The sequence below is a fragment of the Phoenix dactylifera genome, chromosome 1 (assembly GCF_051530095.1).
Source record: "Phoenix dactylifera cultivar Ajwa chromosome 1, Ajwa_hap1_PhDact_Kaust_v1.1, whole genome shotgun sequence".
Classification (NCBI taxonomy): domain Eukaryota; kingdom Viridiplantae; phylum Streptophyta; class Magnoliopsida; order Arecales; family Arecaceae; genus Phoenix; species Phoenix dactylifera.
Genome location: NC_143190.1, coordinates 55,351,816 through 55,368,883, shown reverse-complemented (window position 1 = coordinate 55,368,883; position 17,068 = coordinate 55,351,816). Strand labels below are relative to the sequence as shown.

Genomic DNA, 17,068 nt, shown 5'->3' with positions numbered 1-17,068 from the left:
TAGAAATATTATTTCTCTAAAAAGGCTACTTTTTCAAATTTTTTAAAAAAATTCTAACGTATTTTTTTTCTTTTTTTCCGCGAATCAGTATGCTTTGCTTCTTTCCTTAATAAAAGCGGGGATGCTCTCCGCGTCCTTCTCCTTGCACTAAAACAAATTATGTAAAGAACTGGAAAGATTCCGAAGCTCCTATGCCGAATATTCCCCCGTCCAACGGCTCAAAACCCGTGAGATTATGAAACGGCGTGCGATGCACGCGTTCCCGCAAAAAGGATCCGTGCTCCCCCCGAGAAGCCCATCCTTTCCCTCCCGAATCAGTTATTCCACCCACCTTTAGTATAAATCCACAGATATTCGAAAAAAGAAAGCCAACCAATAATAGGATTCCACTGAGTTTTATTCCCATCACGATACATGGCGCGGAATATTCCGTTGGCATCTTCCGCTCCCCATATATGCCCCTCCCCAAATCCATTGGGACCTCAAAAATCTCATAGTTCCAAAGGTTTCTTCAGCTTGATCTCGATTCAATGGCGAGGATCGTCGTGGTGTTCGACTTCGACAAGACGATCATCGACTGCGACAGCGATAACTGGGTCGTCGACCAGCTCGGCGCCACCGAGCTTTTTGAGCACCTCCTCCCGACCATGCCGTGGAATTCTCTCATGGTTTGTGCACCGCTATCTCTCACGCACACCGCTCCCTTCTTCATTATATATCATACTCACCTCACCTTATGCTTCGCAACTCTTGCAGGACAGGATGATGAAGGAGCTACATTTACAGGGGAAGACCATCGAAGAAATTTCAGATTGCCTGAAGAGGGCTCCGTTGGACCCTCGCATCATCACGGCCGTCAAATCGGCTTATGATCTTGGGTACGCTTTCTTGTTTTGGTCGGGTCCTTTTCCGTTGTTCAGGCATGATGTTGTGTTGGTACCGTTTTGATGGCTTGTTCTTCTTTTGGTTTAGGTGTGATCTGAGGGTGGTGAGTGATGCCAACCTCTTCTTCGTCGTGACAGTCCTCAAACACCATGGGCTTCTTGAGTATTTCTCGGAGATCAATACCAATCCAAGCTATATGGACGAGGAGGGGAGGCTCAGGATCTTCCCTTACCATGACTTCACCACCTCTTCTCATGGCTGCAGCCTCTGCCCTCCAAACATGTGCAAGGTAACTATTTTCTTAAGAAAACCTTCTTTGCTTAATTATTTATTCAGTGTGATGTATAGTGCCTCTTCAAGCCATAACTTCATTAATGGTTCTAAAAATCTATAATTTTCTCTGATATTTAAGTGGTGGCTTTTCTTCATCCTCCTTTCCGTAATGTTTTAGGGAAAGAAAAAGAGAGTAACGGTAATTTGTTTTGAACTTTGAAGGTTTAAAACAAAGTTTAGCCAGTTTCCTACTTTAGCCCCCCATTTTGAACAAAGAAAACAGAAAGCGTTGACGTAGACGTCCAGACCATCGTAATCTAATTTAGAATCCTCTTATCGAAATTCCACCAATACATTTGCAATATAACTGAAAATAATGTATTTAGAGACTAATAGGGCCTTGAGTTGCTATAGCCCTTTTCTGGCTCTTGATTCTCTTATTTTTTTGGCTGCCAATCTAATCCTGATTTTTTGCCAAATACAGGGCAAGATCATCGAACGAATCCAAGCACAGGCCCTTGCAGATGGAAAGAAGCGATTCATCTACCTGGGCGACGGGAAGGGCGACTACTGCCCTTCTCTCAAGTTCAGTGAAGAAGACTATGTCATGCCAAGGAAGAATTACCCTCTGTGGCAGCTCATTTGCGACAACCCTCAGCAGCTCAAGGCTGAGCTCCATGAATGGAGCAATGGTGAGGAGCTTGAAAGAACCCTCCTGCAGCTCGTCAACATGTCGAACACTGCCGAACACAACAATGCTGCCCAATTATTCTCAGGAGATTGCAAGCTCGAGACCATTCCCGCGTCACCCAATGAAGCCCTTCTACTGGCTCTCAGGGTTCCTCACTAGCAAATATTTGGCACAAGAAGCCAATTTAATTGAATGGTAGTCAAAGACCATGTTTCGCATCACCTTTTTTTTTTCCTTCTTCTTTTGCCATTTCCCCTTCTTTCTCCTCTTTGACCTGGCATGCAATTTTACACTGGAAAGAATGTCAGAGATGGAGATGGATTTTCCTGATGTTTTATGTGGTAAAATTTTCATGTGAAATCCATTGGATAGAGACCATAACAACAGAGGTTTCTTTCTAGTATGGCAAGTGCTTTAATCTTGGGTGCAGAATTAAGAAAGGTTTCTTCAACTTGTTTGCTAACTAGTCAGCAATTCCATTCCCTTCTCTATGTATATGTCTTACTTTGACCTGTTCAAATTAAGCAACCAACTGTATTCTCTCTTCCGGGATTGGCCATAAAGTCATAGGCCACCCTCAGTCTAGTATTCTGCTGCCAATTTGATTACTTTTTTTGAGGGAGGCCGAGGCTGAGCCACGCAATTTATTGAATATATATGAGAAGTATGTACATGAGAGTTAAAGGAGACAAGGATGGAATGTACAATGTGAAGGTCGAATGAGAATAAGTAACAGGCAGTGAGAAAAAAAAAAAAGTAGACGAAACAGCAAGCAATATGATGAGAAGGAGATCGCACCCAACTGATGGTTAGGAGTTAAGTTCAGCTTCCTGTCAGACTGGTCTCTAATTCAATTTAGCTTCCTATTGGGATGCTTTCTTCCTTTGTTGTAAGGCTCCACCAAATGAAGAAACAATAAGAACCCTTCAAAAGCAACATACTATGCCATTGGGAATTCAGCAAAATCAGGTTAAAGTACGTCAGTTGAGCCACCACCTTGATAATGGCTGAAGCTCGAGACTTGGTAGATGGCACTAAGCAGAAGTTGAACAAGAGCTATAGCTAAAGAAAATAAAACTGCAATCCCTTAGTCATTAAAGAGGTTGATTACAACTGAAGCAGAGGTCAAAGCGGGGCTGATTTGTTTTGCAATTTCTTTCCTTCCAAGGATTGCATGACAGTTGAATGGTAACCAAAATATAATACACTCCAATCGTATGTGATTTCCAAAAGAATATCGTATAGAAGATGCAGCTGATTAAAACTCATCATATGAAACCAAGACAGAACCATGCTAACAAGGAAAAACATGATCCTTTGTTTGAGCAATATGAAGTGAGAGCATTTGATGAGAAAAATTAGCATAAAAATCCAACTGATCTGAAATTTGTCCACTACTTTGTTCAACTTTATTAATCATCCACAAGCTTAGAGATAGCATTCTTCACTTTGTTCTTCCAAACTCCATCTGCATATTAGGATCGCATAGCCCCGACCAGTCATTGAAACCTAAGTCTCTTTGCAGTAATTGAGGCAATTGAAGATGTTTTATTTAGAAAAATTCTGGATTTCTGCTCCTTCCAACAGGTCCAACATATAGCAGCAATCAGCATGAGAATGACGGACTGAGCACATTTCGTAAAATGGTTCAACCTCCAATCAATGCATAAATTTTCAAAACTTAGTTGAGGATGAAGCATCCCAAAGAAGAATAAATGATCTTCCATATAGTGGAAAAAACTTATAGGTGCAGAAGAGATGATCAACAGTCTCATTTGTATCATGGCACAAAAAACAACCGCCAAGATGCTTACCCAATTTTTTTTCCAAGGTTGTCTCTAGTGTTAAGCTTCTTTTTCCAACATAACCAAAAAAAGCATTTGATTTTAAGTGGCATTGAAAGCTTCTATAATGAGGGAGCAAATCTACATTTGGTACCCCTAGTGTTCAAAAACCGATAATGTGATTTTGTGAAGGATCCATTGCTACTCAATTTCTAAAATATTTGGTCTTCTACTTGATTAAGAGTGACCAAAACCAAGAGATACAAAAGATTAATAAACTAGATTCGAACTTCCAAGAAGGTAGAGGTTGGCCTCCTAAGCCTCCAAGACATAAAATGCGGGTTATAGTGATGGGCAACAGTGCCACTATTTCTTTTGCTAAGATTGTATAAAGCTGGGAATAGGAATTAGAGGGGTGCATCACAGACCCAAGAATCTTTACAAGATAGTGTATTCTATCCATTGTCAATTTTAAACTGAGCTCTATTCCAAAAGGCAGGGAGAGCGTTAATGACATCACGCCAAATATTAAAACACCTTCTAATAGGTTTCCAACTCATGGATGATTTCAAGTTTGAAGTTGCTGGGTGGGACTTCTTAGAAACAAAAATTGTTCCCTATTACTTATTATGAGGAGTTTGTTAAAGTTAGGAAGGTAATGATAGGGAAAAAAACAATCACAGGGCACCCTGCTGTAGGCTTATAACATGAAACTTTGAATTATCTATTTCAATGTTCATATTTCTGAAGCAGTGGAAATTAAACCTATATATTCCACTGGAATATGAGATCAACTTGACATCAATTCTTCAAAGGTAGCCATTTTGTGGTTCTTCTACTGTCGTTCTCAAAAGTTCTACATATATTCCACCCAAGCTTAGCACTTGCATCAGTGGAGTGACGCATCTTTCAACAAATGGGCACCCAAGCTTAGCACTTGCTTCTTTTTTTTCCCTCCTTTTGTCTTTGATGGAATGGAGGAACATGATCACCTTTGCATTATCAAAGAAGAGAGAAACTAGTGAACAAAAGAAAAATGTCTCAAAAAACAGAAAAATGTTCCTTGGCAAAAGAGGATCACACCAAAAATCATGGATCCCATGATACCACTCGTTTCGAATTTCATGGAACAAAATATCATAGAATGGTCATGTTCAGCTGATTTTTGTTACTATTTAATTTTAATGCTGATGTTTGATAGTCATGTCAAGCCAATGTCATGTGTTATAACATAAAATATATAACAGTTAACAAAAAAAATTGCACCATTATTTGCTCATATCGCCATCCATAGCATTAAAAATATATATTATCAAACCATTCAGAAAATAGATATTTTAACTATTTTTTCTAAATAATATTGTTATAATATGATGAACAAGGACAAAGTTAAACAGGGACTTTTTAAAACCTTAATTTATCTATCTAATGTAACAGAAGACACTGCAATCGAGATATTACTCCTTTTAAAGCAACTTTGGCCTTTTTTTTTTAGCATTTCATTGTACATGCTTACCCTAAAATTAATTCAGCAGTTCAAAAGGAGTCATAGCAGATAATATTTTTAATGCACCATAGCACTGCCCCTTTCTTAATTAAAGGCTCAAAATAAGGAGCCGGCAGTCTACACTATACCCAGAGGTGGGGGGAATCAGAAGCTCCCAGCCCGAATATCCCATCCACTTACCTATGAGAATTAGGCGTGCTATCCACGCGTGTCCGCAAGGATTCGGTACTCGCGGAATATCCCGAATTATACCCCTGTCGATGCTTCTCTGAAGCGGAAAAGAGAACATTAGTAGTGACTTCGCAATCCCAGCCACCTTAGATTAAGGCATGCGAAATGAAAGGAAAGAGAGAGAGACAGGAATAAGATTCCGCAGCCTACGTCCATATCTCTATCCATGTTACGTGATATTCCTTTGGCATATTCTGCTCCCTAACCCCGTGCCTGGCGACAACCCACTGGTCCCTCATAATCTCACAGCATCAGATTGCAAGTCCGAGGAGTCCAAAGGCTTATTCTCTCTGTTCCCAAGAGAGAATAAGAACAAGAAGCAGCTAAATTTTGATCCAGGGATTGTCTTTTATATATATATATATATATATATATATATATATATATATATATATAAAGGGAGGTAAAAAGAAGCCATCCGACTTTTATTGGAGATTAATTGTATTTACAATAGAGATGAGGGGCAAAAATGAGCTGCATTATTGAGGGAGGAGAGAAAAGTGACAGGGATTGTCGTGGCGATCGACTTCGACAACAACAATGGGGTGATTGAACTAGTTGGTAAAGAGTGCTATTGCGCCGGCTGGTAATGACTTGGATCATCTCTTGCAATGAGCTACTTGGCTAAATTGCACGCCTACCGTCTTACCCATTATCCATCTTGATCTATCATTAAACAATGCAAACTTTTCCAAATCAGATTGGATGCTCCTACCTCTCAAAGCTAAAGGAAGGCTAGCAGCTTGGACAGATAGATTTCTCTCTTTTAGGGGTCGGCTGGTCCTAGTCAATTATGTTTTAACCTCTATTCCCCTCTATTATATGTCACTCTTCAAGTTGACCTCCTGGCTTATTAAGAAAAGAAATAATCACTCAAAAAATCCTAAACTATTTAAAAGTTTTCAATTTCCTTCTGAACTTTAATTTAGTAAAATCAAATGATAGAACTCTTAAATTTATTCAATTTGGACCCTAGCTATGAATTTGATCTGATTGTCGTGACTGAATTATCACGTGACGTCATGTGACTAGCTTACATATGCCTCATGTGACATCACGTGACAATGCTATCACAATAGCTCGACAAAATTTATAGCCAAGGTCCGAATTGAACAAATTTAAAAGTTCGATGACCTGATTGCACTAAATTAGAGTTTAGGAACAAATTGAAAACCTCCAAATAGTTCAAAATTTTTTGCATAGTTATTCCTTAAGAAAATTGACTGCTTTCGAAGGGCTTTCTTTTAGAAAGACAATGAAAAGGCTGGTGGGCTTTCTTGTAAAGTAAATTGGGCTAAAGCCTGTCTCAGCAGAGAAGAGGGAGGTTTGGGTATTAAAGATCTTAATGAATTCAACCGAGCTTTTATGGTTTAGATGGGGTGGTGGCTTTTCAATCATGGCCATGGGCCTTGGAAGCAACATTATAAGTGCTTTCATTTCAGAAGAAGACAAAACTCTCAGCCTCTTGGAAGCCCAGACGTGGATGCTCAAGTATTTGGAAGTTTGTAATTGGAAGCCTCCCACCATTATGGAATCATATTCAGTTCGTGGTAGGCAATGGGTTAAATATGTTTTTCTGGAAAGATGCTTGGATTCTAGACGGACCTCTTTGCAATGTTTTCCTTAATCTCTTTCGAGCTTGTGGTCTGAAATCTGGTGCTGTTGCTAAATTTTTCTCCTCCAAATCCAATTCCTGGAACTTGAGAGTTTACTCTACTTTATCTCCAGCTGCACAGGCTGAAACCACTATTCTACATGACCCTCTAAATAATTTTCAGCCTGGCAGCAGGCTAGGCTGCATTCAGTGACAGCTGACCTCTTCTGGTAACCTCTCTTCTGCCTCGCTCTATCACTTCCTCAACACCAGGGGTGTCAAATGGGAAGTTGCTAATTCTTTATGGAAAACCAATGTCCCCTCTAAGGTGAAGTACTTTCGCCTCTGGCTTGGCCTCCTCAATAAGCTTAGCACAAGGGAAAACTTGTATAACAAAACTAGCCATTCCTTGGGTGATTGCCCGGTTGAATACATCAACCATTTATTTGCTGCTTGTTCTTTTGCTGCCTCAATTTGGAATCATCTATGCAAATCTCTCCTTATCCCTCTTCTTGAAGGCAGTCTTTGGGACCTGTGTACCAAGTGGAGATGTTGTCTTCAGCATGCTGTGTTTATACTAGTTGCAGCAGCTTTCTGGGTCTGCTGTCAGGAAAGAAGCATCCTCAGTCAATTGCCTTTAAAAACATTCAGCTTCTCAATGACTGGTCCCTGCTCTGCAAACAGAAAGATCTCCTTGGCTTCTGTAAGTTAAGGGACAAAATTAAATACCTTGCGGCCACTGCAGGCTCTGCTTATTTTGCCGATGCCCTTTGAGGCTATCATGTTTTGGGAACTTACTTCCCCTCTCTCTGCTGAATTCTCTTCATTGTTGCTTTTTATTATTCATTTCTTGAAGACTATGATGGAAGAGGTGCAGCCTGGTGATCATCTCCAGGATCTTCTCTTTTTGCTGCTATGATGGAGGAGAGACAATCCTCAAACACCATGGGCTTCTTGAGTATTTCTCAGATATTAATACCAATGCATGCTGTCTGGATGAGGAGGATAGGCTTAGGATCTTCCCCTTCCATGGCTTCACCCCCTCTTCTCATGTCTGCAGCCTCTGCCCTCCAAACAAGTGCAAGGTAAGCCTTGTTTATTTTCGTCTACGTCTCAACTCCTGTCTGCATAATTCCAACAACAAAGAAAACTTTGTTATATGGCTTTTTGCGCCACTAATGCAAAGTATTAGTGCTGATGCAAGGGGGTGGTAATCTTCTCCAAGTACAAAGTATAGCTGCCTTGATCCTAAAATATTGGACGCTAGCAATCGAATTATCTGAATATTGGCCAAAAAGATCATGTTCGTGTCAACTTTCTTTGTTTTTTCCCACTTTTTTTTTCCTCTTCGAAGTGGCTATTGGAAATTGTTACAGATATATATGAGCTTTGCTAAGGTCATATGTTGTATGGTTTTCTCACAAACTCTACTTGAGCTTCCTGTGGCTTTGGACATTTTGCTTTAGCTAACTGTGGAAATTTGATGTGTTCAATTGCTTGGTACTATATGGGCATCATCATTCATTGTCATGATTCTCTTAAACTCCCTCTAGGTCTGCTGTTGTGATGTGCATCCATATAACACCAAAAATTTGTGGCTTTATGGTCTTTGAATTTGCCGAAAGTTATCTGGAGGTGGAAGAAAAGAGAATGATGAAGAAGCTTATCTCGACCAGCATTAGTGTACTGTCACTCAAATTCAGCTCACCATACACTGGTAGATATCTAACACAAGTTTTCGCTCCAGGAGGCAGACCAAAAAGTGTAAAGAGAAGCTTCCAAGCATTCATATCATGAAACACTGCCGGATGATAACCATGATCCTGGTCCTCGGCGAGCCCTTGACATAAGTCAGGCACTGAAAATTGTAATGAGAAAAGATTACACCATACATCTAAGAGACAGACTGAGAAGGCTGCAATCCTTAATAAGCCTTAGCATCGGTGATGCACTCGCTACATATCATGATAGATTCAATCCAAAAACACCATAAAGGAAAGTAAAACATGCTATCCTTAAAAATATGTGCAAGGACACCTTTTCTATTATTTCTTCAGTGACGATATCGGGCATCTATGCCCTTTGCACTAGGACAATTATCACTGCATGCACCTGCAACTTCAATTAGACATGATCATTAATAAACAACAGCATGTTGTTGTTGGAGAACTGGAAGTGCAAAATCACTGCTCCTGCAACTTAAATTAGCCATGATCATCAATAGACAGCACTGTGTTGTTCTAGAAATCCACATCATGTTTTATACTGAGAAAAGACCAAATGCCTAAGAACAGTATAGGTTCGCTTGTAGTATCGATTCCATTATTATCTGACCAAAACCAAAGTGTTTGAAGTGATGTTTCAACACCTTCTAGGTAAAACCATCAGCAACCATTGAGATGGAACTCTAGATCTTCTCAGCCTTCTTGATCTCTCACTAGAGGTGCCGTCTGATCTCTTTTAGCCTTCAAACATCAGATGGAAGTTTAAAACAAGCACACAACAACTAAGCTTTAGTATTGCAATGTGTCCTGAATTCTTTCTGATTGTAATTAATGATGCTTTTCTTCTGAAAGAGTCATGGGGCTTTTTACAAAAAGCAATATAAACTTGTTTTAATCAGAACCTGTAATCCTTCTCTTGGAAGATGTGTCTTTGTTATTAATTGCAGATTCACCATTGAAGCTCCTAATCTTGGATCTAATTGGCATACCATATGACTTTGGTTCTCGTTATATTTTATTCTTGTTAAATATGACCTCTGCAAAGCATGGAAATTTGAAAGTTTGCTTTGCTTTCACGCATTTAGTATACCATATGAGATATCAGAATAATCTAGGTATACAATTTTCTGAAAAACTGATCAATTTGGAAATGAGTAACAGATTCCTCCACTAAAGAGTGGGCATTGAAATGAAGCACATTCTTCCTTGGTTCTTTATCTTTCTTGCTTTGTCCTCTTTTTTTTCTAAGTTTTATATGCAAAGGAGGTGTTGGCCACCCATTTCATTAATAATAAAAAGAAATATTACAGAAGTACAATAATGAGAAGCATAGAAGAGAAGCTGTCAAGGCAAGGGTATTGCTCCCACCAGCAATTCTCAGAAACAAAATGGTAGAGCTTAATCCTGCCTGGGGCTACTCTAATCAGACTGTCTTTGGAAAAAAAACCAATACATCAGAATTGGATTGGATCGAGCGACTCCAAAGCTTGCTTACATGATACACATCCACCTAAGTCTTTTCTCAATTGCTTACTTAGCACATGCCTTATATTTAACTGGTTCTTATACCCCAACCAAAGAGAAATCTTCAACGTTCTTTCTTTTGTTCACCAAGAGAATTTGTTATCCAGAGTAAATAAATCATTTTGAAGAAAGCTAAAATCTATTTGAACATTTGAATGAAACTATATATCTGCATGCGACATGAGTCATGAGACATAAGTTTCTTTTATATATATATATATATATATATATATATATAAGTAAAGGGAGGGGTTACTCCCTATCCAACCGCTGGGGTGTAGGCAAGGCTCGGACCCAGGCCTTTAGGTGGGTACCTAGATATCTAGATGATTGCCAACTACACTAGTTGGCACCCACCATATCTAGCTGAATTCACCCTTCACAGAAAATTTACTCAGACATCCCTGATCGGTCCTTGAAATACTTAAAAATCCTGACACCTTTTTATATGAGTAGGCAAAGACTGCCAGGCCTCTCTTTCTATAAAAAATAATATGTTGGGAGAATACATTTTTATAGTTCCCCTGATGAACCATAAATTGCTTTTAGTCCCTATGCTTCTAGCATGATATAAAGTTGGCAAGCTTTGCCACTCGACTCATTTAGCTTCAAATCAAGCTTGATTCAAGCTTTTCTTGAGCTTAGCTCAAGATAGAGCTCAAGCTGCCAAATTTATTTGACATCCCTAGTTTCCATTCACACCCCTCTTCTTTTTCCTCCTCCAAATCCTTTTGTGATAGGAGAGCACCTCCTCCTTATGTAACCAGTGGGATAGACTCATGTCTCCCAGGTCCAGTTCCGACTGAAAATGATTTGGGTCCCATGAAGCCATGCTGCTCTAAGGAAGCAAGACGAAGGCTAGGCTCAGTAATTGGCCAGATGGATGGTAAGGCGTGGCTGGTCCCAGCAGGTCGCACTCATACATGGCTTGTGAGCCACCTCTCATCCATCAATGGTGCCCATGGGCGATGTCATGATGACCTACTTCATAATCATAATACTTCCCAATGCCTAGTTAAGCTTATCTATCTGGAGCCAAGTTATCTCTTCCACCTGTCGTGGCCCCTCATGAAGTTGGTGGTCGAGCGTCATCATTCTTTGATCTCTGGCTCTGCCGTCGCCTCGACCAACTACTCGGTGCCTTGACGTCGAGACAAGTTGAAGCTTTATGGACAAGCATTGTTAATGCTTTCCAAGGTGTGACACAAACGAGGGATTTCTTGGCACAACAGCCTCCGCAAGCCGTCTCAGCGTACTCATTTAGCACAGCCTACTGATGATTTCCACGAGCAGGTTTGGTGGTGCAGGGAACCATACTCTGTCACCACCAACAAAGCTGTGGATGATGTCAGTTTAATTTAGCAGCTAAGAAAAATGGTGGCGATGATATTAATGACCGTTAGTTGATATGAATTCAACAAGATAATAAATTTTGGGTATGTTTTTGAAGTCTTTAGTATCGGTATGTACGACAATTAGCTAGTGTTACAAAGTTGGAGAGGGACCACATGACTCTCATTGACAGCTCTTTTCAGTGATAACATTCTTACAAAAAATTAAGATTAGAGTGACGAAGGACAAAAAAAAAGTAACAGAAGATAAAATCTAAAGCAAGTGTATCTGGACTCAATAATTTATGTCAAGTCACGATAGGCAGGCAATGTTTAAAATAATCCTTGTGATTTTCTACATCACCAAGAAACACCACACACCAGTCAGCCCAACATCCAAAGCATGCGATAAGAGTTCTGAAGAATATCCGTTAACAAGAATACAATTGCAGTACTTAACTTCAACTAATGACGAGCTTAATCTCTGGCTGATGCACAACCCACGACGCTTTGGCTGCATGCATTCTACAAAGAAATAGAGAACGTCGTCGCCTGCCATCCAGACTAACAACGAGGCCTGCGAGATTAAAAAGGAGTGACAGATACTGGAAGATCCCTGAACTAAATTCAAAATAAAATGTATAGGTCCAGGGCATATAGCTATGAATAATGAGAGCCGAAGTGCTGTAACTCTATACAGCTTACCATTCACTTCTTTGTAACCTCCGCTGCATCTTAAAAGCTCAATCAGACAAGCAATACCAATTCAACGCTGAAAACAGACAAGCCGATCTCTTTCAAGCTCTTGCTACAAGAAACATAAAAGTCGGCTTTTGAAAACACAAACGACAACAATTAAATGTAAGTATATGCCAATAAAGCTATGAATCTAGTAATAATGAAAATGTGACTTCTCAATGATTACTGACCTTTCCTTTATTTAAATAAAGGATTAAAATATATCACTAGGTGGGGACTTCAGACGAATACGAAAAGGAAACCAGAAAGCAGAAAAGCCTGTGATTGAGGACACCACCATATCTTATTGTTATTAGATTATCATGAATAATGAAGATGTACAGGTGAGCGAGCATGACGCCTACAAATGAATGGAACAGAATCACACACTTCCCTATCCACCCCGCCGCCACCCACTGCACGCACTCTTTTCCTTTCGTATCTACACTCCCAAAGAATTCCATCCCATGTCTGTCTGTCACAAGCGCTTGCATACATTTTTACATATCAGAGCTACAGCTTCAAAATTACACAAAATGTTGGGACATATCTATACTCTTTCTAAACCTGTGACTCTCTTGCCTATGCTCACCCACTAATTCAAATTGCAAGCGACACCCTCGTCTTGATAGGCTTTAGCTTCACGCCCATGCTTTCTGGTGACAGCAGCTCCGGGGAGATGCGTGATGGACTGAGAGGGCTGCGTGGACTGCCGGTGAATTGGCTCGGCCTGTAAAGCCCAAACCCTATGAAGAAATACTCCATGGGAATCAGCATGGCATGGGGTTGCTCCTCCGTGACCAATGACCCACATGCCTGGACCTTCAGCATTGTGTTCGTTCCCCAGAAAAACAAGCAATACCAGCAGTGAGACTGATATTCAAGCGACCATTACCCTCTAAACAAAGATAAGCACGCAAGATGTACTGATGACTCAGTATAGTAAGTACCTCGACCAAGGCGCTGTGTCTTCTGTCCAGTTTTGATGTCATGTCGAGGGCATCAGAATAGAACGGAGAGTCTTCACCAACAAATACAAGCGTCCGACACTGTAGCCGATGTAATTCTTCTGTGATGTCATATCTCCTGCTTATTATATGCAGAAAAAAATTAATATGAGAAAAAGATCTTTACAAGACCCCCCCTCTTTTTGATTTAACATTTTATATAACAAAGGTGCATGGACATATATACCCATTAATCGATTGAAGAAAAAGCCAGACATTTTTACTTTGCCTCTCGTCCAACAACTACAGTGACAAAAGTAATAACAACCACTAACTGCAATGATTAAAAAATTTCACCAAATGATAAAACAATGAACAGCAACAAGAATAAATCAAAACTCACACTTCTGCAGGCTTGTACAATATCTGACTCAGGGACCTGTGCACTACCACGGACTTCCTGGAAACCAAGTCGGAAAGAAGAAACTATCAGACACATCAGACAGATGGTAATGCGAAACAATAAAAGCTGTGAGAACTGAAACTTATTTACCTTACTAAAGTACCGCTGAAGTAAGCAATCCTTAACCAAGCCACACATCCCATAGAAATATAACAAATTGGACATTACCTGAGAATACAAGAGGATAAGATTCAACTCATCAGCTTAAACTGGATTCTTTTTTAACTTACAAAAGGGATCTGACACGATACCTTATTATACAACCACTCTGTCCAGGAGGGAGCTTTACATAGAGGAGAGACGAGTATCAGACCTGCAACACGCTCCCTATACTTTATCTGGAAACAAGGAATAAAACTTTAGTCATTTAAACTTTAAACACAGCAACATGTTTTCAGTGGTGCTGGAGATTCACATACAGCAAAAAGGGTAAGGATGTAAGCACCAGCCGTGACCCCCAAGCACATTACCGAACCTAACCTGGAAAGGGCATATTGAAAGGTTATAAAAATGTTAGATTTCAAATTGTCTTGTCACACATCCTTCCATCCTAAGCTCCAATGTTACATACAATCAGACACAGTATTGACTAGTAACTATTACCCAAAAATGTCAAGAACGTCAGCAATCTGATCTGCCAAATCATCCACAGAAGGGACGGGAACATGGGAAGAAACTGGAGAAGCACCTAACTGCAACAACTCCTGAGGAAGATGACAAAGTTATGTAAATACCATGTTCAATTTGATGCACAACCACCTTTTCTGAATAAAACTTATAAAAGGTTATTTCAACACCAAAAACTAAACTACCGACCTCATGTCCAGGAGGACTAATATGATATATGCAGAAGTTGTGGAGAAGCAAAGATGCAGCTTCAGGGCAAAAAAATAATCCTTGGAAGCATGATGCATCTGTTTATTTCAACACAAAAACAGAAAAAGGAGTATAAATTCCCTCAAAAACTGTCAGGAAAATGTGATAGCAGCGTAATACTGCAACTGTGTGAACCAGTTAAACTAAATCAAAAGGGAACCGGCACATTTATTGCATTAAGGAACAAATCTTCAAACACATGCATTTTGTATTCACTCCATAAGAAACATTAACAATGCATATATTTGGAGAATAAGGACGATTAAAACGAAAACAGTGTTTCATCCCAAATGTTTTAACTGGCACTTACGGTTTAAAGCCACATCTGGATAGGTTACAAGTGCAGGCTTCTCCTGATCTCCAAAAACAGCCACAGACACTGTGCCATATCTTGTTTTAATAAAATGTTCCTGCAGGCCACCACAGGAAAAGCAGTCTGTATTTAGCAATCAAGAAGGCAAAATAAAAAAAACTGAAATTGCTTGCTGTGCAATAAAGGCTGTTTAGATAAGCATTAGTTCAAAAAGAAGAGTTAAAAAATGACAAATGCCAGATGAGGTGCATTGTATAGTATTTCAAGTTAGTAGGTGCTTTGCAATTGGATTTTTTTCAGGAAAAAGTAAATTATTGGTTTGAAATAAAAGCCAAATAAACTGTTACATACAATATTCCCCAAACTATTTCAGAGTAGAGGAATTTAACATAGAGCAAACGAGACAATACAAACAGTTCAGTAGGAATGAAGCTTGGTATAGCACCAAAATCAATCAATGTAATGTATTAGAACTCTATTTTGCCAATTACCAGCCATGCAATAGAGAAATTAGTGTATCGGCCTGCTGAGATTCTTGAAGGTACGGCATATAAACTGAGAAGTATAAGACATCAAAAGCAGATGGCCTCTATGCGCACTAAATCATGGATCAATGGAGCAATAACATAGCGATGCTCCAAAATTCAAAGTCAAAAGGCAAGGGCCTTGAAAACAAGAACAGAAGATTTAAGAATCACAAATGTATTGAGGCTTAGATCTATAGACAGAGCATCAAATTCCTGTGTTATCCAAGAATACAGAGTAATAATAATCTTTTATGCTGTTTTTTCCCTGACCAAGGAAGATTCACTTTTCTTTCCTTAATATAAAAATATATTGGAATATGGAGACGTGTTTTACCTTTTGAGCAGACTTCTAATTTGCAATCATGCAATGATAACCCAAATGGTTAAAGTAATGCCTTGCTGACTCTTTAAGAAAGGAATAAGCTTTTCCTCCATTTTTCCAAGTAACAACAAAACTCAAGCAGTCATTAGCTTTTTCCTAATTCTAGCGTCATATGGTCTACAACAAAATATATAATTAAAACAACATTTATAATAAAAAAAACCGAAATTTTTACACTCGGAAAGCACAGCCATATGAACGTGGGCATCAATAAATCAAAGACAAATTTACCTCTTTCCATGATTAGAAATGGCAACTTATTTCTATGCCTTAAACGAATTTATGAATAAAAAAAAGGACGACTACGTTTCGATTTTACGAAGACTCAATAGAAAAGAAACCCGACATGAAAAGCAATCTAAAATTTTCCAAGATTAAAGCTCCCTGCACTTTTCTTTAAATTTCCCAAAAAGAGAACAGCACTGAAAGGTGATCACAAGAATAAGCACTCCAAGAACATCTCTAAATCAAGAAAAACTAACGAAAAAATCCACACCTTAGAACCAAAACAAACCACTCCATATCCGAACCGCATTGCATCATCGTAACTTCGAATAATTACAAAAGATAGTCCTCAAGATGGACAAAAATCTCCACAGAAATTCATATACACAAAGACCAAACTAGAACACACAACAAGATCATAAACTCTGAAAAAAATCCAAGAAGGAAGTCGAAGTCGAATGCCGACGGATCAAGAAACCCTAACCTTTCCAACCAGGGAGATCCTCTCCACATCGACCGAAACCGACCCGCTCGATTCTCCCATTGGCCGGCTGAGGAGGTTTCACGGCCGAGAACGGAGCTCCTCCCCTCCCCCGAACCCTTCCCCTCCTCGCCTCCCCGCCTCTCCCTCACTCCCCCTCCTCCTCTCACCTTCTCTTTTTATTTTTTTAAGCCCCCAGCCCATTCCCTCGCTTATATAGGAAGCGCCCCCGCCTCTAATTTTTACTTTTATTTTTAGCGCCCCTCCACCGACGCTCTCTCTCTCTTTATTTTCACCCTCATTTTCTCTGGCAGCTGGAGCCTTCCCGGACCCCACGGCCCACTGACGGACGTGACAGATGACGTGAACCTCGCGTTAGCGGACCCAACGGTCGGATCCAAATGACCAAACTGCCCCTGGCGCCCGGAAAGAGACGCGATTTTCGCCCGAAGGACCAAACTGCCCCTCCCTGGTCCGTGTCCCACGAATATCTGAGCGCATCGATCAGAGCCGTCCGATCTACCATGGCGATTATTGTGGTTGCTGTTGACCGATTGACTGGTCGGGCACCA

At 39.9% G+C, this 17,068-nt stretch overlaps 2 protein-coding genes and 1 long non-coding RNA gene across 4 annotated transcripts; 2 read left to right on the top strand and 1 right to left on the bottom strand.

Annotated features, from left to right (window-relative positions):
- Nucleotides 1-479: 479 nt before the first annotated feature.
- LOC103721826 (inorganic pyrophosphatase 2-like) lies at nt 480-2,252 on the top strand. Its single transcript, XM_039125434.3, has 4 exons — nt 480-668; nt 757-878; nt 973-1,174; nt 1,643-2,252. Exons 1-4 carry the CDS (start codon nt 531-533, stop codon nt 2,006-2,008), a joined length of 828 nt encoding a protein of 275 aa, XP_038981362.3. The 5' UTR covers nt 480-530; the 3' UTR covers nt 2,009-2,252.
- Nucleotides 2,253-7,212: 4,960 nt separating this feature from the next.
- LOC120110361 (uncharacterized) lies at nt 7,213-8,468 on the top strand. Its single transcript, XR_005511296.3, has 2 exons — nt 7,213-7,668; nt 7,822-8,468. It is a non-coding gene; the product is annotated as an uncharacterized LOC120110361 (long non-coding RNA).
- Nucleotides 8,469-12,567: 4,099 nt separating this feature from the next.
- On the bottom strand, nt 12,568-16,755 carry LOC103721819 (protein NDL1-like). 2 transcript variants are annotated; one of them, XM_039125436.3, is made up of 11 exons: nt 16,500-16,755; nt 14,879-14,978; nt 14,509-14,606; nt 14,296-14,384; nt 14,112-14,172; nt 13,944-14,030; nt 13,783-13,860; nt 13,633-13,689; nt 13,477-13,532; nt 13,233-13,368; nt 12,568-13,155 (listed from the first exon to the last, which is right to left on the bottom strand). In XM_039125436.3, the coding sequence occupies exons 1-11, from the start codon at nt 16,557-16,559 to the stop codon at nt 12,883-12,885; spliced, it is 1,095 nt and encodes a 364-aa protein (XP_038981364.3). In that variant the 5' UTR covers nt 16,560-16,755; the 3' UTR covers nt 12,568-12,882. The 2 variants fall into 2 exon arrangements, with proteins under 2 accessions (XP_038981364.3, XP_008810391.4); XM_008812169.6 differs by having other exon boundaries at nt 12,568-13,104.
- Nucleotides 16,756-17,068: the final 313 nt, after the last annotated feature.